At 38.2% G+C, this 27,078-nt stretch overlaps 1 protein-coding gene across 4 annotated transcripts in view; it reads right to left on the reverse strand.

Annotated features, from left to right (window-relative positions):
* Positions 1 to 688: 688 nt before the first annotated feature.
* BICD1 (BICD cargo adaptor 1) overlaps positions 689 to 27,078 on the reverse strand; it is a 208,056-nt gene continuing 181,666 nt past the window's right edge. The window contains exons 9-11 of one of the 4 annotated variants that reach the window (XM_027129281.1): positions 13,464 to 13,472; positions 4,731 to 4,806; positions 1,094 to 1,181 (exon numbers count right to left, since the gene is read on the reverse strand). In XM_027129281.1, coding sequence (XP_026985082.1) covers positions 1,094 to 1,181; positions 4,731 to 4,806; positions 13,464 to 13,472 — 173 coding nt within the window. Of the gene's footprint in view, positions 1,182 to 4,730; positions 4,817 to 13,463; positions 13,473 to 27,078 lie in introns of all 4 variants that reach the window. The other 3 variants (XM_027129280.1, XM_027129283.1, XM_027129282.1) reach the window with 3 other exon arrangements.

Raw genomic sequence — 27,078 nt, forward strand, 5'->3', positions numbered from 1 at the left:
AACAGAACATACAATTTTAATCAGAATTTGAACACTTTCTGGGTAAATTAATTAACCAAAGGCTAACTTACATATGCATATATTTTTCCCATTTATACTTGATATCTTGTAACAAGAAATACTCATAGTAGACCCTGAATTGGGGAGAAGTAAAAAAAATTCTGGTCATTAAATAAACACACCATTTTTTTCCCTTCACGTTATTTATCCTTCTTTAACATTATCACACACACATATACACACACAAAGGAGCAGCACCAGTGCATCTACTTGTCTGCAATTTAAAAAAAATTAAAGATGCCATCAAAAGTTGAATAAGTCAATGAATCATAACATAGTCTCTTCTTTAGATTTACTTAATAATGTCCAGTGAAGAATTCTAGTTAAAAAAAAAAACAAAACAGAAAAAACAGCAGACAATGAGCTACCGATTAGAAAGTAAGTGCATAAACAATATCAGTGTAGCAGCAAAATACAGTTATTGTTAACATTCCGATGCACCTCATTTATCACTTTGTGCAAGAAAAATGACCACAGTCTGGCCAATTCCAGATTTCAGACTAAATTAAAATCATACTTAATTGAGCAAATTATGTGTATTTTAAAATAAATGAAGTTCATCTCTCATAGAAATGATTTTTATAGACATAAATCATGTGGCAAATAAAGTACAAAGTAAATATCAATGACCAAAAAACTAGAATCAACTTCTGTAGCTGAATTTGAAGTGTAAGGAAAGATGATTTTACAATATATGTATTTTACATTGTCTGAGGTCTCTCTTAAGCTATCGAGGTAAAGCCAGCCATCTGAGATACATATTTCCTGTTTCATTTATTTTGATTTAACTGAACTGTAGCCATTTGATTGCAGAAGTTTATCTGTGACTTAGAGAAACCATAAAGTGTTTTATCACACCGGCGTCTGTGCTTTGTGTTATTCTTCCCAACTTCCTCTCATCTTGCAAAATGATGGCCATGAATTCAATCAAACATCTAACCACCGAGAAGAAAACACGCGCTGGATCTTGGGCAGTATCCTGTGTGTGGCTACAAAACGTTCACCCCAGGTATTCGTCCACGGGAGATGAAGACTAGGGGTAAGGAGGCTTGGAGAGACAGTGTAGAGGGGCGCACTGAGAGCTGGAATGTGGCTGCTCATCGGGCAGAGCTATGTCAGGACTGCAAATGAGAAACAAGCATGTCAGCCAGAAATGCATTTACAAGGGGCTAGACACAGTTGTAAGGGTTCAACAGACATTCTTTTCACAGGAATTTTGCATAGAAAATGGCTTAAATCTAAAGCATGCCAAGACAACTGCAGATTTTTCAAAAAAATGCCCCCCAAAAGAAAAATGAAATGCACTGGGGAAATAGTATGTGAACGCCTCCCCAGCAATCACTCTTTTCAATTTCTTCACACAGTCTCATTCCCCTAGGTCTCTGGGTTAGTTGCAAGATTTCTTTAGATCAGTTCTTTTCGAACTTTAATGATTGCATAGCAATCACCGGGAGTGATTCTGATTCAATAGGTCTGGGGTGTGACCTGAGAATCTGCATTTCAAAGAAGTTCCTGGGGACACGGACATGCTGGACCAAGGTTTTAGAGGATTCTACAGTTCTCTGGTAGATTCAATAGGAGAACTAATTTGCCTGTTGATCTGCTCTAAGGGCTCCCCCTACCTGCTTTAGCTTGGTAGTGTAAATATGACAGAAGAGCAAGTATATAATGCAGACTTCGAAAATGACCACGTCTGAGAGCCTCCAGTTTAAACGAACACAGAGACACTCAGGCTCATCAACGTCTTGCTGAAAAGTATTGGAGAATAAGGATGCAAAATCATTGAATTTCCTAAAGTAATACTACAAAACAGATTTGGGTTCAGACCTCTTAAAATGTGACTAGTAGGGGGAAAATCACACTATAGGTATTTTTTTTTAATTGAAAAAGATTGGCATTTTTCTAAAACTCTGCTTTTTTCCTTTATACTTTGAAACCATAGAATAATTTCTGCCAGGAGTGTTACGTAAGAAAGCTATTCAAGGTTTATTATTGTTATTTATTAATTTAATCATAATTTTAAAAAAACTAACACTATTATTCAAGTCATTAAAAATGAGCACTAAACAATTTTTATCTTTGGTATACTATGTATATCTCTTGAGTTTTAATACAGAATCATAATTACGTACAATACTGCTCAGCTTGGGGTCACCCTTACTTCCCTTACTCTTTGAACTGCTATAAATTTAGTTTAAATGGAGATATGCTATTCTGCACTAGTTAGGACAAGCAGTGATAAAAATGATTTTTCCTATCTATTTTAAAATGTGATAGGTAAACATGGGAGAGCTAGAGGTTCAACACAAGGACTAAGAAAATACTGCATGACAGGATTCTTCCTCCACCCTCCAGAAAGAGTCAGATGGCCCGGGAAATAGAGCAGCAGATAGACTTTCCCACAGACCTAATGGAGTTTCTTTCTGTTAAATCTGCATGATTTAGAATGAGTTTCTTTTTAGGGGACTAAACATGTTATTCAGCATAAGTTACAGCAAGTAGCACAGGGTGGTCACATCGTACAAGAGGCATAAGTGTTTGAAGACCCATGGAGTTCAATACTCTTCTTGATAAAGGAAGGCAAGCATTTCTGTTTGACCAGCTGAAGTGTGTAGTAATGGCTTAAACATGGGTTATACCTCGGCCCAACACATTGTGTCATTTCATGATAAATAAATTTTTTTTTATTATTTCAGATTTCTTAAAGTGATAGATTATAAATATTTCATATTAATTACTATTTTTAATTTGCATAAAATACAATTGCACTGTGTATATTGTGTGACAGAAGCATATTTTTGGTTTACAGTTTGAGGAATCACTTCTTGAATGTAAATACTGTATTTGATAAGTTCTAGTCAAATAATTTAATCATAATAATCATAATCATTTAATCATAATAAGTTCAATCATTTAGTCAAACTGGTTCTCAAAAAAAAAAAAGCAAGGTGAAATAAATTATTAAACTTAAAAAGATTCCTCATTAGCCTTTCCATTTCTTATCTAATTGAAACACTTAATACAGTAGCCTTCTCAAATTAGAGAGGTTATGAGAGACAGCAGATTTCTGTCTTAAGGAATGGTTAGGTACTAAGAACGGTTAGTGGTAGTAACAGCTATTGAGAGCACACTGTGGCCCAGGCCTGTGCCTTGCTGAATCCTCCCAGTAGCCGTTCTCTTTCTCACTTTACAAGTAAGGAAACGAAATCTTAGCCAGCAAAAGCAACTTCCCAAGATTACGCAGTTAGTAGGTGTCAGAGGCGAGGCACGATTCAAACCCAGTAATGTGATTCCAGAGCTCATTCACTCCCTGAACTTCTGTTGCGCGCCTGGCACTGCCCCAGGCCCTGGGTGGGGTGGGGGCACTTTGTGGAAAACGGACTGCAGGCTAAGAGCCCACGTCCTTCTACATTACACACGTAGGATCCCACTGAAATGGGTTTGAACATTTATAATTATATTCAGTTACTTAATGACTGAAATTACTAAAGGCGTTTGTATGCTAATGAAGAACATTCCTGAAGTAAAAACCTGTTGCTGGAAGTGGTGGGAACAGCAGGCTGAGACATCAGTTGGAAGATGCTGGCTTGGAGCCTATTTAATCGCATAACTTCTCCTGCTCACTTGATGTCCCACTTAAATAGCTGGCTGCACAACCACTTGAGAGACCAAGTCATCACTGGGGCTCTGGCTGCTGCTGTGTTTCCAGCGAGCACTTGCGGCTCCCCAGCTCTCAGCTCTAACCCATGACCACATGCAGCCTGCTACTGACACCTACTCCTCAGACATACATGGAAGTATGTCTGGGCCTGCCCTTACTCAACAGAAGCCTTGCCCTGGGAGAAGAACAACAGTTATATTAAAATAAGGAGAGAACAACAAGCAGGCTATAACAGCCACAGCCAGACTATAAAAACTAGACACCATTGGAGGCCAAATAACTGGAGATGAAGGATTTCAAGAAAATGATTAGGTCCTGATGGGGTGCTCTGATGATGTGTGGAAGTTCGCCTGTGGAATTTACCATAAAGGTAAGTTCATAATGGATTTGCAAAGCTTTCACTGGAAAAGAAATTGTTTAGCAAACTCTCCAGTTTAGCATCCAGGGAGTATGTAGATCTGCCTTTAAAATTCTTCAGTTAATCTTACATAAAAGGCACTATCACTGCAAATATTCTTTTTTTGAATGCCAATTACAAGGTTTTCTCTACCTTTCAATTTCAGTTTCATTGAGGGTACTGAGTGGACAGAAAACAGAAACACTTTCATAAAGTTGTCTTGGAACAGACATCAGATATGCTTTATATCCTTCCTAATTGTTTGCCTGGGAAATACATTCTGAGGACAAAAGACAAGCAATTCCAGGTTTATATTTTGGACGGTAATGAAACACTGGGCTAACCAAGTATTTAACCACACAGGGGAGCTGAAGGCCGCCTTAGGCTACGTGCCAGTGGCCAGTAAAATGAACTCTAGCTCTCTTGCATTTTCAGTGGGCATGTGTGGACTTCAGGAGTCCAGTATGTGTCTGTGTAGCCCATAATTGAAATAAAATGTGGCAAGTATAATTATGTATAGGCAGTCATGATGTGGGAAAGGAGAGCTTGGGGGTCTATGGAACTGATGTGCAGTTCCATAGATGTGGGAAGAGTGAGGACATCAGAATTTACCTGAGAGTCGGGCAGTCTTGCCCCCCGGCTAGTTGTGAGCGCTGTGGCGGTACGGAGGCAGCAGGCTGCTGACAATCTATAAGAAACTGATAAATTAGACACGTATACGAAGAGACAACAGAGCAATGTGTTAGTAACAATAACTTAAGCAGCTGCCTGAGAGATTTAGTGAGGAATGTGCATTCACACAGAAACATCTGGATTAAGCTTTTTTTTTTCCCCTGAATGATGCCAATAGAAAAGACAAGGCTTTTTCCTTAATTAAATACAGTATTTAAAAATTAGTGACACAAAATTAGTCCTGAGAGTTCTCAAGTACCTTAGGACATACGTGGCCATTCATATTTGGTATTTAGCTACATCTAAAAATAAGGGATCTATTAACATAATGAAAGATCTTCAAGTTCTGAACCTGAACATGATGGTAATTACTTGCTCAGCAGTTAGATTTGCTATTCCAAAATGGTACGCATCGTCGGACACACTGGCATATTGTCAATCCCATAGGTACATTGAGAAAAGCATGCAATACAAACTTTTCCATGATTAATAGTAGGATATTAGAGAAGGAAATCATCTTTACAGTTTTCTGAAAATAGGTTTTATTTATCAAAAGCAAGAATTGTTAGAAATCTTAGAATGTTTATTTTATATATATTAAATTGTCAGTAACTGACAGAGAAAGCTAACCTGAATGGGAAATCTACTTTTATTTTTGTCATTTTAAAATCATACAATAAAAAAAAAAAAGAAATCATATAGTATAGCTCACACTAGGTTGACAAAGCACTAGCTAGTAAAAGTTCAGGCTTTAGCTGATCAGTTATGTTACTCATCTACTCCAAGAAAGACCATGTGCTGGGTGTTCTAAAATAATCAAAGAGCAGTCTGTTTACTGGTATCAGGCTGATGTACTAGGATCACCTGCGAAGCTAGTTAGAAATGCATACATTATACTTCTGCAAAAAAGATTTTGCAAAAAAGTTAAAATTAAAAATTCAATTATTCTTAAATAATTGCAGCATTTCCTCTTGCTAACTGCTTAGACTATGTATTTGCTTAGCAAACCTCTTTCCCTATATGTTATATATGTAATATTTAAGCCAAATTACCACAAATTCTGGATTTAAAGTCGAATTAATGAGCCTCTACTGAAATTTACGTTCAAAGGCTTGAATCTAAGCATCACTTGTTCTAAAGCCAACATGTTCTCTATTGTAACAAAACCTGCTTGTATAACTCCAGAATACCAAAATTCATGAAAATTGCTCATGCTTTTGTATAAGACATTGCAAACACACTAAAGTTGTCTGTGATGCAAAGTAGAATATAAGATAGGCTTGATTTAAGTTAATTCAAGAGACCATCACTGAAGACAGAGACCCTTTTATAAGGTGGCCTTTGTTGCAGAGTAACTTATTAATTTTTTTTTTTTTTCAGAGGAGCAAGATCTGATTCGTTGAGTAGCTGGTGTTCAGATTATCATACTCAGTAAAAGTCTTTCAAATGTAAAAAATATTTCCATTTTCTTAGCTTTGGAGAATACTTTCTATTTTTTATTTAAGTCTTTGTTTTTCCATTTTGCAGCTTGATTAGCTCAATGATTCCCTTTTGTAGAAACTCAGGAGTCTTAAAGGATGAATTCCTTTATGCTCTTTTCACCTTTTTCAACGGCTGTGCTAAGGGATAATTTAGGAATTGTTGGACAAATTTAGACAACTATTTTGATGTGGCCACCAGACATGTTTAAGTTAACCAGATGTGTGCTGCCCTCTTCTGTTATATTTGAGTAAATGCAACGAATACAAATGAATGTGAACACTTGGGAATCTGGCCTGTCTTTCCTATTGCCAGGAAGGTATAAATAAAGCTGTTCTATAGCAAAGTTCTGACCTCTGTGGAATGGCAAGCCCCAGAATTAGAGTAATTAGAGTTTTTAGATGGCCTAAATTCTTTTCCATCTCTCACATTAGATTTTTTTTCTTTTTGCTAATGTAGTCACAGATTATTGTTCATTTGAAATATGCTTTGTGATGAAATTTAGACAACAGGTGAGCAGGACCACAATGGACTCTCTTAATGAAGTGTTTAACACGTCGTGGATATTTCTTACATTTGTAGTGAATATCAGTTTTTCCCTCTTTAGTTATATCACCTCTGGTTAACTATTATTATTACTTTGCATTTATTATTTATAAGTACTTAGCTAAGTGTTATCCTTAAAGAATAAAAACAAATTCCATAGATAAGATGGTGAAAGAGTAAAAAAAAAAAGAAATTTGAAAAATAGCTAATCGCTCTGACTCAATTGTCTTCTAAATTCCTCTTCTGTGATCAACAGTCTTCCAGTCATGGACTTGGCTAACCCATGTGTATTTAGCAGGTACTTTGTAAAATGAAAGGGGTGGGTTGAGAGATTGAGAAAGTCCCTTCCAGCTATGAGATGCTGTGGGCTTTACATGATCTTACCTGTTCTTTGTAGGATCTACTCTGGTAGACTCATTCTTGAAGGAACTAGGCCTCATCTCATTGCTTTTGAGGGCATAAAAGATGAGAAGTATGTGACTTAAGGAGGAGGCATCTCAGAACACCAGAAGCCACTGCTGTCATCTGGGGCCACCAGAATTTGTTTCAACCATTCAGCAAGCAAGTTACTAAACTCCAATTATGTGTCTAAAACTGTGTGAGGTGGTAGAGATAAAAGGAAAACAGAAGACATGGTCCCTGGTCAATTGAGAAAGACAAGCATATTCAACAAAGTGTCATGGCGATGATGATGGTAATGGTGATGATGATGAGATGTGGTGGTGGGAGCACTGAGCACTCATTCACTTCTCACCATGTGCCAGGCACTGTGCAGGCACTTACTATGTGTGCTCTCCTTTAACCTTGCTTTATTAATCCCAATTTGTGAATGAGGAAAGGGGGACCTAGGTTAAGTAACTTGCCAAAGTTCACTAAGAGGTGGAGCTGGAATTTGAATCCAGGATTGTATGATCCGAGGGCTGAATTAGATTTTAAGACACCTCACTGCAATGCTTCCCATGATAGGGAAATGTAGGGATCTCAGAGCAGAAACAATTCACTAATCTAAGTAGTCAGGAAATGCTTCCTGGAGGTTGTGACATCTAGGTTGTACATCTAGAAAACAAATGAGCAAATTAGCAAAAGAACTTCTTAGCAACTATAAACTCTTTATGGCCTCTACTAATAGTAATAAAATATCTTATAAAATTAAAGTGTTTATTTGAAATGCTCAGAACTGAATTAGATAACACTGTACATTTATATTATAAGGCCATAGGCCTGAGAAATGTCACAGAACTCAAGAGATTGTTAGTGCCTCAAGGGCAGAGGTGAATAAGGGATATTATTGTTTAACACATCTATATGTCCTGGTATACACAGGAAGTTATTTGACATTCCTCCCTAAACAAAGGCCTCCAGTAGAAAGGAAGGTAGGAAAGGGGAGAAAGAAGGAAGGAAATTATCTGGTGAGAAAGAAGGAAGGAAATTATTTGGTGAATCAACGTGATGTAATTTCTCCTAGGAACTTTATATTAGTTTCAAGTCTCAGCAACACTCTGGAGTTGTTATTTGCACTATTCCTATCATAAGGAAAATAAGTATTTTTGATCTATGGGACTATATTAAAATCTCATGTATTCTGAGACTAGTTTTTTCTTTGACATTTTTCATGATCTCTCCCACCAAAAACAAATACAGAGCTTGGCATCACAGTACGGTCTCCACAAACATTCACCGATTAAGTTAATACATGATCACCAGGTAAGAAGTGGCAGAGCAAAGATTTAAAGTTAAACTTTTCCAATGCTAAGGCCTATTTTCTACTCACTACTCTGTTTGTCTCTCGAATTGATGCCAGCTACCTCTAGAAACTATCAGACACATATTGTCAAAGAAACATAAGAACTTCATCAGACAGTTGACCGTAATTTGAAGGCAACTAGTCACCTCAAAAACACAAAGCAAGATAAAAGGTGCAGGAATGGGGATAATATCCAGTTTCTATGAAGAGGTGGCTGAAATTAATGAATTTCATTGGCAGGAAGAGAAAGTCTTGTCATATGGTTTTTCCTCAGGCGTCTACTATTTTTAAACTTTTCGATGCAATTTAGAAAACTAGCCCATTTTCTAAAAGTCAGTGCCTTAGTGACTGCATGGGCCCACTGGTGACTGATTGGGATGGGGGGAGAGCCTCATGGGGGGGGGCCAGGAACACTTCTACGTTTTGGGCTCCACACATGGCTCAGATGGCAGTGGAGGGAGTTGAAGAGGACAGTGTGCTGCTGCAGGGGTGGCTTCCTTGGTGCCTGGATGTTCTGAGGAGGGCAAAGCAGCAGCTCTCTGTGGCTAACAGTCTTCTACAGAATGGCCTGTGCCCCAGCCCCTGGTTTTCCTGACTTGAGAACTAATGCATCCTAACCATTTCGTGATGTCTTATTTTCCATACCACATCTCCTTCCTTCATGACCATAAACTCCATCAAGTGCTTCACACGTTCCCATGAAAACGATTTCTGTCCCCTGAGTTTTCCTCAGGCCAAATAATCCAAGTTCTTCCTCACAGGACACGATCTCAACTTCTCACACCCACATCTTTGCTCTCTAACCATGCTCCAGTCTGTGTACAACCTTCTAAAAATGAGGTGCTCAGAGAGGAAACCATGAGTGATAAGATGTGGCAGCTGGACAGGGGTGGCAGAGTCCTGCTCATCTGAGACATCCTGATTCTACTAAAAGAGCAGAAGCTTGTGTGGCATTTTTGGGCAGCCACATCACACTGCTATCTCATATGGGCTCACTTTGCTTAAAGATGGTGCTGTCAAGTCATGTTTCCTCCATCCTGTACTTACGGTGTCTGGAATTTCAATGCAATATTTTATGTACCTTTTTTTTTTTTTTTTTTTTTTTGCGATATGCGGGCCTCTCACTGTTGTGGCCTCTCCCGTTGCGGAACACAGGGTCCGGACGCGCAGGCTCAGCAGCCATGGCTCACGGGTCTAGCCGCTCCGCGGCATGTGGGATCTTCCCAGACCGGGACATGAACCCATGTCCCCTACATCGGCAGGCGGACTCTCAACCACTGCGCCACCAGGGAAGCCCTGTTTTATATACTTTTAACGTTATGTTAATCTCTAAAATGTTTCGCCTCTTCCTACCTGATGCATCTTTTAGATTCTATTCTGTCATCTACCATATTAACTTCCTCTTCCTTTTATTTTCTCTCTCAGGTCAGAAAATGTGATAATTATGACCTTGATTCTTCTCAACTCTAAGCAGGCCAAGGGTTGAAATAAATAAATATGTTTTAATTTAAGGAAACCCACCGGAAAAGGAATACAGAAGCACAAATTCTAACTGAAAATCTGTACTCGAATTTCAGCAGACTTTCTTTTTGGCAAAAATCATTTTAGAGTGAAGTTAAAGTAGTCAAATCAGTCTTGGAAGAAACCAAATTGACAATAGAATGTGAAATTTGAGTAATTATGTTAGTAGAAAATATACGTTTTTATGTACTATGCACTGAGGTGGAGACAGAAAAATTGCATAACGTTTTTTTGTTTCCCAACTCAGAAATTCTGAATATTTGTGGATAATAGCACAAAGGTGCTCTCCACAATTAATTACTGACATACTTATGCACACACTCAGGGCTTAAGTGAGGGTTTTACACAATAATTCATGGGACTGGATAATGTGTACATCACAATTTCCTTCCATTTGCCAATGATGTTTCTGCAGCAATTTTTTTATGGTCTCTTTGCCTTCCTCATTATTCTCTATTCCCTTTCTTCTGTGCTCTTCAACTTTCCTCCATGTCAGCATAAGATTTAGGTCCATCAGAGAGATCTTAATGTTTAGATCCCTGCTCCACCAACCAGTAGCTGAGGGACATTGAAGAAGTGACTTCACCATTCTGAGTCTCAGCTTTTCTGTTAAGTGAGGACATTAAATATAAATCTTGCAGATCAGGTGAGAGGATGTTTGTGAAAGCATCCTCTTTCACATCCGTGAACAGGAACTGGTCATCGATAAGACATGAGCGCTAAAGGGAGGAGTCAAGATGACCTTGAGATTTTCAGCTTCAAGAAACAAAGTCCTTGCAATTAACAACAATGAAATTAAAAAGACCAAATAGACCATATAATAAGATCATTTCAACAAGTCTTTGCTCCTATTATTACGTTCATCTAAAATGCTCTTCTCTTCTCTTGGAGTATTCAGAACTAACAAGTTTCAGTCTTTACTCCTGACCACCCAAGAAGGAAGTGTCTGCTTCCCCTAAACTCGGTTAGCACTTATCTCATCTCCTTCAGCATTTCTCGTACACAGCTTTTGACCACTGCGTTTCTTGCAGTGTATCTAAATTCCTCAGTCACGCTATGCAGTTGACAGCAGAGAGAACACTGCTTTATAATTCTTTGTTTCCCCACAGTAGTTTCCTTCGGGAATTTGCATGTGATACAAAAAACCTGCTAATATACTGACTTTGCCTTCCCTAAAGGATCATTAGACTTGTTTATTAGTTACATTATTAATGTCATTGTGTGATGGATCCACTTGAGGCAGAAAGAGTACAATTTAGACATTCCTGTCATCATAACAATATCTTCCTAACAAAAGGAATAAGAAAGAGAAAATACTCTCTGATAAAGATTTTAAAGCTAATTTAGTGATATCAGGTGACTGATTATTCTTCAATAATTTTAAGACTTTGATGTATAAATCTTGAAAATAATTATAATTGCCATTATTTAAAATATGCCAAATAACATCAATACTAAATTATTCCTCACTAAATCTACAAAATGACTAATAGTGTGTTAGTGAATTAACAGAAGAGTTAATGGAAAGAAGCATCAAAATACATTCTCCTCGCAGTAATAACTGGAACACTTAAGTAGACCTATGGATGCCTATACACATAAACTGAAAAAACAGACATATACAGTAAAGAATTTAAGAAAAAAATAAGAAAAATTTTAAGATAGGAACATTATATAAAGAAAAACAATGAGATAGAAACATTTGCATGAATATAAACAGTAGTTAGGAAAAGCTGAAATATTTTCAAAAACGTAATGATGAATTTAATGGTACATTGGCACTAGTAAAAATGGATAGCTGTGAAAAACTTTTAGCATTTTATAATCAACACATAGAGTTGCTATCTCATCCCTTTTTGCCAAACATATCACATGAGTTTCTCTGAAAGTACCCACAGATAAGACAATAACAATTTCCAGCTACTCAGGGATGTAATCTGCTAATTTATGTCACCAGACACTTCAGCCTTAACTTAACATCAGTGTTTAACACAGCAAATCCCATTATTTATTTATATCCTTTATAGTCAGAGACAATCATTATTCATTAAAAATTTCCAGGGAACGATGCAGACAGAATTGTTGAAACACATAAAAAAATTTCAGGGTAGACAATGCAAAAATATGACTTGGTGACAAATCTTTAAAAACATCTGGCTCTGCTTTCATATAAATGACAACTGTGCATAGTTTATCATACTTTGGGGACAAGCATTAAAACTGTCTTCCACAATGTAGAATCAGAGCATGTCTTGCTAAGGAGCAGGAGCATTTGTAGACTTTTCAGTGATTACAGATTAGACAAAAACTTTCACCCAGCTTTCCATTTGCTGTCCTGAGGAATATCATATGGCTAGCTGATAAAACAAAGCAATATTAAAAAGTCTATATTTATTTCAAACCTTGCAAAAGAGAAATATAAAAATACCCTGCAGTATCGTCAACTTTCTGCTTCTGGACAACTTACAATTAAACCATGAGCATGTGTGTAATTAACAGCCTATGTAGGAAGACATGGAAGATACAGGGGAAGAGGGTAATTAAATACAGTGGCACCAAGAGGTAAAAGTACATTTTGCTGCCAGATTCTTACACCAATTAAGTACCTTTTAGAAAATAACGTTTTGTTCTGAAATGACCTTCCCAAGAACAATGTCAGCTGGCACAAAGTTAACTCAGGATGGTATGATGGTCTGTTCTCATTAAACAACGTCAATAATAGCATGTATCAGATGAAGACCAGCTATACCTTTGAATGTCAGAATTAATTCACCATCAAAAAGAAACAAAAGAGAAATAAGTTAAACTACAAACAAGAACCTGCTAAAAAGATCAAGTGAAAATATATCCCAAACAAGAAAAATATTTGAGACACCACTCGGTGAAATGTGTTTGATTTGCTTATTTAATATATATAGTCATTTCAAAAAAAATCAAAACTAGAAAATATCCTGAGAGGTTCAGGGCATCCTCTTCTGTAAAGCGATGGATCTGAAAATTATAGACTATCACCAATGTCAGTTGTTTCTTGGCTTTTTTTTTTTTTTTAAGAAAAGAAGAAATACTTATAACGTGTAATCCATATTTTGGGGAGGGGGGACAACTCAGAAACCCCAAAACTAAACCAAAATTCCTCACAAGAAAATTAAACCATATGTATAACTTGGTTAAAGGAAAAGCAATATATTTAAATATTAAATATTTTTAAAATACAAGTTTACAGAAGGTGCTTATTCAGTTCTCAAAGAAAAGAATAAAGATTTACAGTAACAAGCTTCCTAATGTAAAAGTATTTGATTTGTAGAAATTTAATTGAAGCAAAGCTCTTCAGAAATAAATCTATTAAAGAAAATAAGGTTCACTCAGGTTTATAGCCAACTTACCTCTTTTTGCTTTTGATGTCAAGTAGTGCATAAAAAGAGAAAAAAATTTATGTTTAACTGATTCTACTGTCATAATGGCTTATTCCATAAATACCTACTCAGAGTAAATGACTCTAGTATACTTTTTTGTTTGTTTGTTGTTTGTTTTTACAGGATCCTACGAATAGAGGTGGAGCTGGGACTGCCTGGAAAGCCAGAAATAGGTATTTAACATGAACTAAGCAGCATCTATATAAGGTACCTCTTTCTACTCTAAATTTCTAATTTCAGTTCTTATGACTCAAACTGATCATAGACTGATTTTTCATTGCTAATAAGACAAAATCTTAAGTGCAATGAAGAATTGGGAGGTAAGGCTCAGTTGAGAGCAAAAATGTAGTAGATGAACAGCATCAGAGCAGCAAAAAAGTCCTTAACATGACAAAAGTATATCTTCTTCAGCTAAAAAAAGTACGAATTTTATATCCACCAAAAGCAGGTTTAATTAAAATGACTGTCCTGCTCTAAATCATTATCTTGCAAAGTAAAGGTATATATTTTCATATAAAATTTTAAATCATATAAATGCAAATATTTGAAGTTATATTAGTTTCTTTTAAATAATTATTTTAAGAGTAACAATCTAATCTAGTCCAACTCTCGAGAACATTCACTGACAACTGCGGTCACATTGACAGGCCCAGCTCAAGAAGCAGTCCCCAAAAAGGAGACTTGATTTGTGAACTGGACACACTAAACTGACATAAAAACAATGTATACACCAAAAAACCACAAAAAAAAAAAAAACATAAGGAAGGAAGGAAGGAAGGAAGGAAGAAAGGAAGGGAGGAAGGGAGGGAGAAAATCTCCAGAGTCCAGTAATGAGCATAGCCAAAACAAACTTGGCTTTTACATATACAGTTCACAAAAGCTTTAAATTTGTGATATGGAGAGTATATCAATGACTTTTTTTTTGGCTGAGAGGTGACAATGAAATTAATGGTTATATGACATCTTTATGACTTTACTTTTTTAGTAAACAATAGAAAGCAATAAAGTCAACCATTTTGAGTCATGCTTTTTTTTTTCCTCTCATACCTTTCAGGCATAATACACTGGGAAACAGCCAAGAAAGTCAAACAAGCATCAACAGATGACTAAAGAGAAGGATGTGTGGAAGAAGCGACACACAGCTGTGCAAGAAGAAAACAAGAGGGTGGCAGGATGCTTCATTGTTGTGTAATGAGTACAGTGCACTGTGAATCTTTCTGGTTGATTAGCTGTATAGGTTCAACGCCTAGGTCACTTTAAGTAGTCTAGGTATAAGTTTAAGGAACTACATTTTCACTACATAATTGAAAACAAAGGAATAGGAAGTAGCAAGCATAGGCTTTCTGTGAGCATCAGAATTACTCATCATTGGCACCATGCTCCCAGCCAGAACTCGGCTGCTTCTTCAGACCCTGCCCAACTCGCTAACAGCCCAGGAGAGCCACTGAAGCCAGGTTTAGCGTGTACAAAGGCCACCCCCAAACTGTTAATATGCCTCAGAAGAGTCTGGTTGGCTGCCATGTTAATGGGTACCAGAGAAGCATTTCTCAATGAAATCAGTGGCCCCCATATCCAGTGTAATGATATAGGTATACTTTTGGAAATTGAACCTCATCGGTTTGGGGAAGGAAAGCAAAGTATTAGCACACTGCAAGAATTCAGCGTGAATTCTGGAACTCTGCTCTTTCCCGACTTGTACAGTCAGTTTATAACACATAGACACTTTAAATTGTCCAAAAAAAAGTTTGCTCTGTTTATTAGATAATGGGAATTTTACTTTTTCTTGACGGAAACTATACTATATGGTGCTGAGATATTTTAATATACTTACTTACAAGTGTATTTAGAAACATGGATTGTACACAATGAACTCCAGTCCCAGTCATGGAGAGAATAATTTGTATTCGTTGAATCAGAGAGACTCAGATTTGAGAGAGCTCCTTCAGTATTCCTTCACTATAGCTATCCACATGTCCTTATAAATGCAGAGGAGAGCCTACAGTTGTTAACCTAAAGATTGGCTTCCCCAGGTTTCTACTGTGGCTTTTTTTTTTTTTTTTTTTTTGCGGTACGCGGGCCTCTCACCGTTGTAGCCTCTCCCGTTGCGGAGCACAGGCTCTGGACGCGCAGGCTCAGCGGCCATGGCTCACGGGCCTAGCCGCTCCGCGGCATGTGGGATCTTCCCGGACCGGTGCACGAACCCGTGTCCCCTGCATCGGCACGTGGACTCTTAGCCACTGCGCCTCCAGGGAAGCCCCTACTGTGGCTTTTTAAATTATGTTTTTCTTAGTATTCCTTGTAGGTAAAAGACGTCCCTTTGAAAGCTGCAGTTTGAATATAACATCCCAGGGAATGCTTATAATCAGAGCATTTTTATAATAGAGGTCGTTATGTAGTTATAGTGAGGACAAACAGTAGAATTCAATAGACTAGTGCCAGCAAGTTGGATTAAATAGTGTGAGGAGTATAGCATAGCTGATGGCCATTTCCCCTGGAATACAATGAGGGAGAGCCCCCAGCTGCCCATCACAACAGAGTACTAAACCTCTTCTTTGCATGGGGAGGCTTTGGGATCTGAAGGCAGGGCCATGCCAACGGCAGACGGTTGTACCACCTTACTCCCTGGCACAAAGAATATCAAAGAAACTAAGGGTTAAGTGCTGTAGGTAAGTAATTGACAGCAGTTTGGTGGAATAAAGGCTGTTCTCTGACTTGAGGGTGGGGGGCATGAACAGGTAGAAGGTGGTGGGATAACATGCAATTTTAAAATTCAGTGTTCGGACTAGTTTGTCTTTTGGTGGCAGAGATTGGTCACTTCAGTGAGTCTGAATCGGAAGCTATGATCTAGGTGCCTGACTCTTTCGAGTTTTCTACCTGCCTTTCGATACTTTTTAGTGAGCCAAAAGTATCATTTGGGCAGGGTCAAGGGAGGAAGGTAGTTATTGCCTGCAACGTCCTGTGCCTCCTGTGTGTCTCAGCCCACCTGTGCCTCCCCATCATCCCTCCAGACTCAGCCCCCTTCTGGAGGCCTCTCTCTTCACCACATGGGTGGACTCTAGTGGACACAAGCATGATGTGATCACTTTTGCCCTAAATATGTAACAGTTAAGAACATCAAATAAGTATATTTTCTTTCACTTAATGGATATATTAGAGAAAGATTGTAGTTTTTTTTCCTTGAGGATCTTAATTTAAAAATTTTAATTTCCATGGGTTTATTAAAATTTTAATAAAACTTAAAAGACTTCAAAGCATAGTTATACTAAAAGAGTTATATGACATAGTTATATTAAAAGAGTCAACATGGATTGAAAATATAATCTAATTTAATAAGCACATTACTGCTGCAGTGTTGGTTTTCATGTTGATCCCTCAGTAATTAAATAATTCCATCATTTTATCGTAGTTTTTTGTGCTTATAGTGCTCAGGTTTTGAATATGAAATCTTTTAAGAAAATGCAAGTTCTGGATAGTATACCTGACAGAAGAGGGAGTAGAAGACAAACCCAAAAATAAAACAAAATAAAGATGCTGATAGAACCGTGGTCATTAAATGTTACATTAATCATTGCATTATTTATTGAGTGGCTCCAATCTGTACCATAGAATGGTTTACTTAGTATTGTCTTTATCTTTTCTTTTATCTTGGAAATGGGAAAACACACAGAACCCACCTTGGAAGAGTCTGAGGTGTTTTCAGTCTATATATGGTGTCATTAAACTCTGCCATTTAAAATTGGCAGGATGCACTGTAAACATTTTCCAGGCTCTCCCTGCTTTGAATAAATAACATAGACTTTTTACAAGCTTGATTACACCAATTTAAAAAAATCATTAAGTTGTTTTATTATTTTAAGAATATTTAAGAAATATGGTTTCCTAGAATATCTGAACAATAGGAATTAAATTCTTATACTGGCAAGGAGACCTAGTAAACAAATAAAGGAGATGTATAGAGAAAGGTATACAAACATTTAATATGTATCTATAATGTTTAAAAGAATATTGCTACCAGAGACAGACGAAGCAGAATCAATTTGTAATAGCAAACATTTGGTCCGATGTTTTATTTTAAAAGAAAACCTAAACATGTGTCACCTTAAATCTTATTTTAAAATTAGATGTTAATGATTAGATTTCTATGCAGAAATTATATCCAGTTAAAACCATTGGTAAGTGAGAAGGTCTAGAGCTGCACTGTCCAATACAGTAGCTACCAGCCAAATCTGGCTATTGGGCACTTGCAATATGGCTAGTTCAGACTGATATGTGGTGTCAGTGCAAAATACACACTGAATTTCAAAGACTAAGAAGAACAGATGCAAAATCTCATTAATAATTGCTTCTATTGATTGCATGTTGCAATCATAACATTATGGACATATTGTGTTAAATAAAATGTATTATTAAAATTAAGTTTATCTGTTTCTTTTTACTTTTTCTCATATGGCTACTAGATTATTTAAAATTACATATGTGGCTCATATCATCTTTCTATTGAATAGCTCTGGTCTAGATGGTGAAACATTCTTGTAGCTGTCATTTTATTGTTTGACAAGATATATGTCAATTCTGCATATAAAGACATTTCAAGCTTTCTTAAAGGGTTCAAGTATATCTTCTTTCTCCTCCAAACGTCTAGTTAAAAATAAACAAAAAGATGAATATTAATATAAAAAGGGAAAAAAAGCCAGGATATATTAAGTGACAAAAAAATAGCATGCATAATGATGTTTGTTGCTGTGCCAGTGTTACTGTTAATACATATATAAATACATATATGTGACTATATATGCATATGTTTATATATATTTGCTTGTATATGTACAGAGTGTTTCTGAAAGGATATCCAAGTTTGGCTGGGCACAGTTTTGGCAGAGAGAACTACTTTCTTTTTGTATACCCTTTTGTACCTTTTGACTTTTGAACAATCATTATCTATCGAAAAATATACTTAAAAACTATAAGTATACTTATTACTTTCTCTTATTCCTTTTCAGATGCATATATAATCATATATGCTTAAAAGGAATAAGAGGGCTTCCCTGGTGGCGCACTGGTTAAGAATCAACCTGCCAATTCAGGGGACACGGGTTCGAGCCCTGGTCTGGGAAGGTCCCACATGCCACGGAGCAACTAAACCCGTGTGCCACAACTACTGAAGCCTGCACGCCTACAGCCCGTGCACCACAACTACTGAGCCTGTGCTCTAGAGCCCACGAGCCACAGCTACTGAAGCCTGCACGCCTAGAGTCTGTGCTACCCAACAAGAGAAGCCACCACAATGAGAAGCCCATGCACCGCAACGAAGAGTAGCCTCCACTCGCCGCAACTAGAGAAAGCCCACGCACAACAATGAAGACCCAAACAGCCAAAAATAAATAAATAAATAAATAAATTTATTAAAAAAAAGATTAAGAGAAAGTAATATGTAAGGAAAGCCTATATATTTATATGCAACATTTTGGTCTGTATTACATGGGTTCATAAATTTTGCCCTCTAAAGTGAATATTTTCAGGGGAATTCTCCACCAGTCCAAGGGTTAGGACTCCATGCTTCCACTGCAGGGGGCACAGGTTTGATCCCGGTTGGGGAACTAAGGTCCCACGAGCCGCGGGGCGTGGCCAAAGAAAAATGAATATTTTCTTATAATTGCCTTGATTTTTAGGCATAATATATTAAATAACCAAACAAAGAAACTTCAAATGATACATATGCTGCCTATATTAAATAGTAAGAGAAATGACTAACTCATTTGAAAATTTTCCAAACGCAATTTTTATATGTAGATTTTATTACATCACCTACTTTAAACTACATCTGAAATGCACTATAATTCTGTATATCAGAAGAACTACATATAGAGATGAATATGAAAGCTGTATATTTTGAGATACTGTAGAAAATTTGGACTAATTACCAATTATCCAACAAACTGAGGGCCTACTATGTGCCAGGTACAGTGTAAGATCCTGGGGATTAAAAGAGGCAAGGTTTCTGCCCCAAAGCTTACAGACTCATAGAGAAATCTGATTTTAAGACAAACTGTGACTGTACTGTCTGTAGTGAGGAGTAGAGGACAAAGCGGCTAATTCTACCCAGTGGAGACAAGGGATCAGAAAACTCTTTATAATTTTTGTGCATTTATGCACACGATAGAAAAACTGGTATATATGAGACATCTAGCTTAAAACCTTTGCAAAAGAAAACAAGGAAGGGAAAAAAATCTTAAAATTCCAAAATATTTTTATATGAAACTAGTTATCTGGATGAAAATCAAAACACTCCTCTAAACTGGAGGATATTTGATATTTATCTAAACAAAGCAAATATGGAGCTATTTGAAAAAAAATGAGATAAATTCCTGTATTTAGCAGTTTTCAATTAGCTATCTGTCATTACAGAGATGGACAGAATCTAAAGAAGAGATATAACTCTCAGATGACATTCTTTGCACATTCCAACCCAAGATCATTCTATACTAAAAGACTTCCTGTAAAAATGGAATTGCTACTTGAAGAAACACTGAAAGAATTGAAACAAAATTTAAGGGTGTTGCAAATTTCCACTGTAAAATGAATCAGAGCTAACCCAGAAGAACAGAAAAATACTCTTGCAGCATACATGATTCACTAAAATTTGGAAATTTGAACAAATTTTTTTAACAAATTTTTGATTGCATATTACACTGGGGCAAGACAGAAAAATGTATTTTTAAACATGTGGTTGCTAATATTGTGAATTAGTATTTTTGAATTAACTTTTGTTTTAGCAGATTCCAAACTAAGGGCAACATGCTGTAGCATGAGAAAATGCTCAAGCCTTCCTCTGCCGGGGAAAACTCTGTAGAAGCTATGTTAAAAGCAAATACAACCCTAAACGATTACAAGTTTCAACAGAATGCTGTTCACTCCTACTATTTCAAGAATTGAATCCTGTGGAAAAAGAAAGTATATGGGGAAGTGGAACACACAAAAATGGAGAGGCCTCTATAGGAAAAAACACACTTTAGGCAAAAAACCACTGAGGCTGTTAGTTCAGGAAGTCAGCTCAATTAGCATTCACCGAGCTCCTTCCACAGACAAACCACGGGAGGATGAAGAAGCACAGGCCGTTAGAGCAGGATGTATGTACACAGGACACGCTGGCTTTTGCGCAGAGCTGAACTTCTTTGATTTCAAACACTTGTAAACATTCATATTCCTCACAGTTTTGATTCCGAGTCTCCACCACCTCTCATTTCACATTTCATTAGACTCTATAGTTGCTTCTTTACGTCAGGTGTTACTGTAAGCAGTTAGGGGCAGGGGCAGGAGAAAGAGAACCAGGCATGGCTTTCTTGACTTAAGAGAAGCCTTTTTTTTTTTTTTTTTTTTTTTTTTTTTTGGGCGGGGCTCTCTCTGCTGTGGCCTCTCCCGTTGCGGAGCACAGGCTCCGGATGCGCAGGCTCAGCGGCCATGGCTCACGGGCCCAGCCGCTCCGTGGCATGTGGGATCCTCCCGGACCGGGGCACGAACCCGTGTCCCCTGCATCGGCAGGCGGACTCTCAACCACTGCGCCACCAGGGAAGCCCTGCCCTAAGCCATTTTATGATCTAAGCCTGGCCTTGAACAGTTCTCAGTAATCTTAAGGGAACAAAAGAATGCAGAAACATTGCCTGTTATCAGGCAAGAGAAGTAACAATAGCAAACAATATTTCAGTTGTAAAAACTCCCAGTTTTGCTTCAATGGTAAAGATTAGCCTGAAGTACTTAACCACCAGATCAACTGGAACATAAGGGACGATGATGTTGACCTTTCCTGACCCTCCTGACTTCAATCAACTAAAGCTTGGACTCAACCAAGCCCCTTCATGAATATGCTTGTTGTTAAAACTTCCCCAATTTTGCTGTTTGGGGAGACACTGCTCTGGGAGAGATCGCCGGTGTTTTCCTTACTTGTGGCAAGTAATAAATCCTTCCTTCTCCCATTCTTTGGCTTGATTGTGTCTTTTGGCTGGACACCCACCAAGAGGTGAACCCAATTTTTCGGGTAACATTACCTACATCTAATCCATTCTCCACCTCGCTGTCGGGGTGATCTTATATACTAAAAATCTGCTCCTCTTCTTAAAACTGTTACCTGTGCCCTTGGAATAAAGTCTGCTCTCACTAACCTGGCCCTCTGTTTTCAAGTCCCTGCCTGCCTTTCCAGTGTCATTTTCCATCACTCCCAAGTCCTGCTGCAGTTTTTAGCACCAAGCTCATGGCCTTTGTGCAAGCTGACTTCCTTTCCTATAAGGCTTTTCTCATTACCCACACCTGCACCCCCATCTGTAACAGGGAAGAGCTATATCGGACTCCATGTTGGATCTGTTTCTTTGACTTTAACCTTTGCTTTTTATTGCTTTTGTAATTATAATCTTACATAACGGTCTGCCTCAGGGAACCCTGCGCCTCTGCCCGAATGTTAAATTAAAGTGCCTTAGTTCAGCTCACAGGGAGACAATCTGACCCTGCCCACCTGTGAATGGCTACAGAAAAGAAATTTTGCAAGATAAATGGTCTTTTTACTTTACTTCCTCACCTCCTCCCCCTCTCTGTTCTATAAAAGAAACTGGCATCCAGTCCCCAGTAAGACGGTTTTTTGGGGACCCTAGTCTGCCATCTTCTTGGTCTGCCAGCTTTCCGAATAAGGTCGTTATTCCTTGCCTCAACACCTCGTCTCCCAATTTATTTGCCCGTTGTGTAGCGAGCAGAGCAAGCAGAGCGAGATTGGACTCAGTAACAAATTTGGCTTAGCCAGCCAGGAGCCTTGCTGCTCGTGGCTAGAAGGCCCTGGTCAGAGAATACTGGGGCAAGGTCCTAGCAGCTGCCGGGACCATTTGTCCTGATGATCTTTCCTTCAAAACTCCCTGAAACAGCACTGGTTACCCCAGCGTTTGGCAGATGAAGCAAGCAACCGACAAACTTCTATGAGTTGACAGGCTCGATTTTGGAGGGTAAGTCGCTCTGGCGTGCACGCCGGGAATATATTACACCCCTCAATTTGGGCTTTTCCTTTATGGGACAAGCCAATCTCTTTGGTTGGGGTACCCTGTTGGAGAGAGGAATTGTCATTGGATGGTTTTGGGAACCAGTTTGTTGGGTTTGGTTTTGGTTTTGTGTGCATCAGTGTTGGAATTTGTGCCTTTTGTGTTGGAATTTGCGTCTTTTGTGTTTTGGTGTTATCAAACATATAAAAATGGGAAATACTCCATCTATCCCAAAGGAGAGCCCTTTGGGGCATATATTAGATAACTGGGTAAAACACAGCCATGAGCCTATGACTAAGAAAGACATATATACTATTGTAATAGGGTGTGGACCCAATATATGTTAGGATCAGAAGAGCTATGGCCCCTGAATGGCTCACTCAATTATTATACGATCTCGCAGTAGAAGTGTTTTGCAAAAGAACAGGGAAAAGAAATGAGATTCCATATGTAGAAGCATTTATGCTATTGCATCAGGAGGAAAAGGAGTCAGAGGACTGCCACCTTATGGTGCAGCGATCTAAAAGGAAACCCAAAGGGGAACCTGTTCTGCAAGGGGAAGAGGGAGAAAATGAGAGTGGGGACATGGTACTCCAAAACCTAAACCCTCCTCTGGCTCATACAACTTCCCCACTGGCCAAGCAGGCTGCACCAGCAGTTCTTCCAACTGCCCCCATGCCACCAACATATTCACTCCTTTCACTGCCTCCTGTTTCCCCTACCCATAGGGATCGAATAAAATTTTCTGTGTTAACACCCGAGGCACAGGGACCTGGTTCAGTATCACAATCTAAGACCCGACAGGGCACCCAATTTGGACTGGTAGCCATTTCCACAGAAGGGCAATTTCCCTTGTGCTGACATCCTGTAAGTGGCCAGGGTACTCCCTTAGACTTGAGGCGTCTGATTCTAATTTACCCTCAGGAGCCCCGGATAATTTTGACAGTGGCGAGCAAGTTCGTTGACTTTCTAATAGATACGGGTGCCACATATTCTGTGGTAAACACAAAGGTGGCACAGAAAACATCTCAGTCTATCTGGGTCACGGGAGTTTCTGGAGAAGTACAAAACCATTCGTTCTTAAACGTCTAGAATGCCAACTAGGGGACCTCACCCTGAAACATAGCTTCTTATATATGCCAGAGTGTCCAATACCCGTTTGGGGACGAGGTCGCCTTTGTAAATTAAATGCTCAAGTAACTTTTTCGCCAGAACAGCCTGACATCAGGGTCCCACTGGAGCAAGCTTTAAGCCTACAGATGGTGCCCGTGGAAACCCCAGAGAAGGAAACAAAGTCATCCTAGGAGAAACTTGCCTGTATTTTTGAGATGCAAATGTCCTATTTGGTCTTCTCAGGAGCCCTCATCTCTGCCATCTTTTTAAAATGCAAATTTTGAAAAGAGGGTAAAGTAATTTAGAAATTGACTTGTCAAGGATAAATAGAAATCCTAAGTGTCTTTTAAGATTTAGCCATCTAGACAAGGGAGCTTGAATGGTTTCCATCTGCCAGAAACCCAGCTTTAATCCAAACTCTCTTGTAAACTGATGGGTTTTACATGGCTGTACCTGACTCGGGGCTGAAATTTTGAAATGAGAACCATGAGGTCTCTCTGTTTGTGTGTGTCTTTGTCTTTGGATAACATTGCTGAGGATAGCTTGTAAATGAGCTCTATTTAATTGGCTTAAAGAAAAGTAAGCGCTTACAAATCACAATTCTAAATACAAGAGAAATTAAGCTAAGTGAATTTCAGGTTCATGTGAACTGAGAAATATTCAGTATTAAATTAATACCTGATATTATTGTTTTAAGTTTATTGATCTAATTAATGTAGACATGTCTTTAGAGTCATCAACATTAAGTATAATACTTTCACTGGACCTAGGTTTAATAGAAGTTAAATGAAATCTTATATCTGTTGCAAATTTGTCAGCAAGAAAAATAACTTGATATGACGAAACTTTAAATAACGAGATAAGAGCTTTTAGGTAAACTCTATAAGAATAATTATGTTCTAAAAATAATCTAAGATAGTCTCTCCAGGTTTTGGTAACTATTACTTGCCTCTTGGTTTTCACTAGAAATTAAGGTTTTTAAGAGTCAGGGATTCTAATTTATATTTAAAGCTACTGAAAATACTAAAACATTTCAGTATGGTAGAATGTGTGTTTTCAGTTAAGGTATGAGGAATGGAATTACATTTTACTGAGAAAGTTTTATATATGGTCAGGATTAACTAAATTTATTAATTAATTTATTTATAAATTTATTTACTTTTGGCTCTGTTGGGTTTCCATTGCTGTGTGTGGGCTTTCTCTAGTTGCGGTGAGCAGGGGCTACTCTTCGTTGCGGTGTGCGGGCTTCTCATTGCGGTGGCTTCTCTTGTTGCGGAGCACAGGCTCTAGGCGTGTTAATTCAGTAGTTGTGGCATGCGGGCTCAGTAGTTGTGGCTCGCGGGCTCTAGAGCACAGGCTCAGTAGTTGTGGCGCACAGGCTTAGTTGCTCCGCAGCATGTGGGATCTTCCTGGACCAGGGCTCAAACCCATGTCCCCTGCATTGGCAGGCGGATTCCTAACCACTGTGCCACCAGGCAAGCCCAGGATTAACTAAATTTAAATTGAAGTTAACTAAGTAAATGGATTTTGTTAAGTAAGCTAATACGAGACTGGAATTTGATCTCTTTCTCTCTGTTATAAGTGCTCCCTTGTGATAACAGATTGTATGAGTTTCTGTCCCCTTAGGTGACCTGTATTTGTTTTCTTTTAATCATTTTGTGACTTTGGTTAAATGAGTAAGTATTGTTTCACAGTGACCTATGATCCTGTTGTGTTTTAAAAGCTTTTTGATATTTTTAACAAGCTTCCCAAATATCAAAATCTGACTAAGCTTTTTAGCCTCCAGCTGACTCTGGGATACTTCAAAAGAACATCTCTGAGACATCTCGGAGAGGAATGTCAAACGAAGTTTATTTGGTATGTTAAATTACTTAAAAAATATTATCAAGTGACTGGAGATGAACTTTAGGTTATAGTGCATGGATAGGTGTCATTAATATAGATATTCCAAAATGTATATGGAATCCCTAACATCCGATATATCCTGATATGTTATCAATCATAATTCTAGTTATTCTAAAATGTTATATGTCACAGAAATACCCAAGTTTCCTGCTAATTGCATTGTATTCCAATCTTTTTTAAAAAATTAATTTATTTTATATGTTTATTTTTGGCTGTGTTGGGTCTTCATTGCGACTAGCGGGCTTTCTCTAGTTGGGGTGAGCGGGGCCTGCTCTTCATTGCGGTGCGCGGGCTTCTCATTGCGGTGGCTTCTCTTGTTGTGGAGCACAGGCTCTAGGCGCACGGGCTTCAGTAGTTGTGGCATGTGGGCTTAGTAGTTGTGGCACGTGGGCTCTACAGCACAGTCTCAGTAGTTGTGGCGTACGAGCTTAGCTGCTCCACAGCATGTGGAATCTTCCCAGACCAGAGCTCGAACCCGTGTCCCCTGCCTTGGCAGGCGGATTCTTAACCACTGCACCACCAAGGAAGTCCGTATTCCAATCTTTAACCAGGCTACTTTAAGCTTTGTCCTGATGTTTTTACAAAATGAAGATTTTCAAGAAGACTCATAAAAGGAACTTTTTAACAATTAGTTTCTGATAGCCTTTAGATAATATCACTGGACTGGGTAACAAATGACAAACCTAATGGAAAACCTGATTACTTCATCCAGATCAACAGGAATTAATTACATGTGACTGAATGAACTGGTAAATATGATTTATAACTTTATGACTTTGGAAAATATATTGGCTTTATTCTTTGTTTTTCAGAAAAAAACCTTTTCTCTTATGCTATGACCTACAAGAAGTTGATAAAGTATGCCTTTGTAAACAAAGATGAAACATTTATCTTTTTGTCTCTACCTGGTTGATCCTGCCAGTAGCATATGCTTGTCTCAAAGATTAAGCTCTGCATACATGGCCAGTACAGTGAAACTGCAAGTGGCTCATTAAATCAGTTATGGTTCCTTTGGTCGCTAATTCTTGCAACTGGATTACAACTAGTTATACTAATCATTTTTTTAATGTGTTCTTTGTTTCCAAATTGTTTGTGCCTCCCTGCTGCACTATGTCTTCGTCAGTGTTACCAGCTGCATTTACTTATATCCTACTTTATAAGATTGCTGTCTCTTACAGTACCCAGTGTGTAACCAGGCCTCCAACAAAACCTCTATGCCTAAACATCTTGAGGAAATAGATCACATTTATAACAAAATAATTATAGTGTGATTCTAGGTATGGGTAGAAGCAACAAGGGAAAATGTCTCCTGGATCATAATTAGACAGAGGATCTGGAGAATCTTTAATTATCAATAGGGCCTAATCCAAAAATTAGCACCTGGAGTGGCATATCAAGAATTTTCACCTGATCTGGGATGAAATTCCCAGCGCTGTGGGATAAAATTTGATCATGAAATGTCTCCCAAATATTGCTCAAATTTCTGACCAAGAGGGGAGGATCTGAGAAATGGCATCAGTGATTGCAGCCCTCCAATGTGAGCCAGTGAGCCC

This window comes from Aethalodelphis obliquidens, unplaced genomic scaffold (genome assembly GCF_003676395.1).
Source record: "Aethalodelphis obliquidens isolate GAN/ISIS:26980383/991018 unplaced genomic scaffold, ASM367639v1 scaffold36, whole genome shotgun sequence".
Taxonomy (NCBI): Eukaryota; Metazoa; Chordata; class Mammalia; order Artiodactyla; family Delphinidae; genus Aethalodelphis; species Aethalodelphis obliquidens.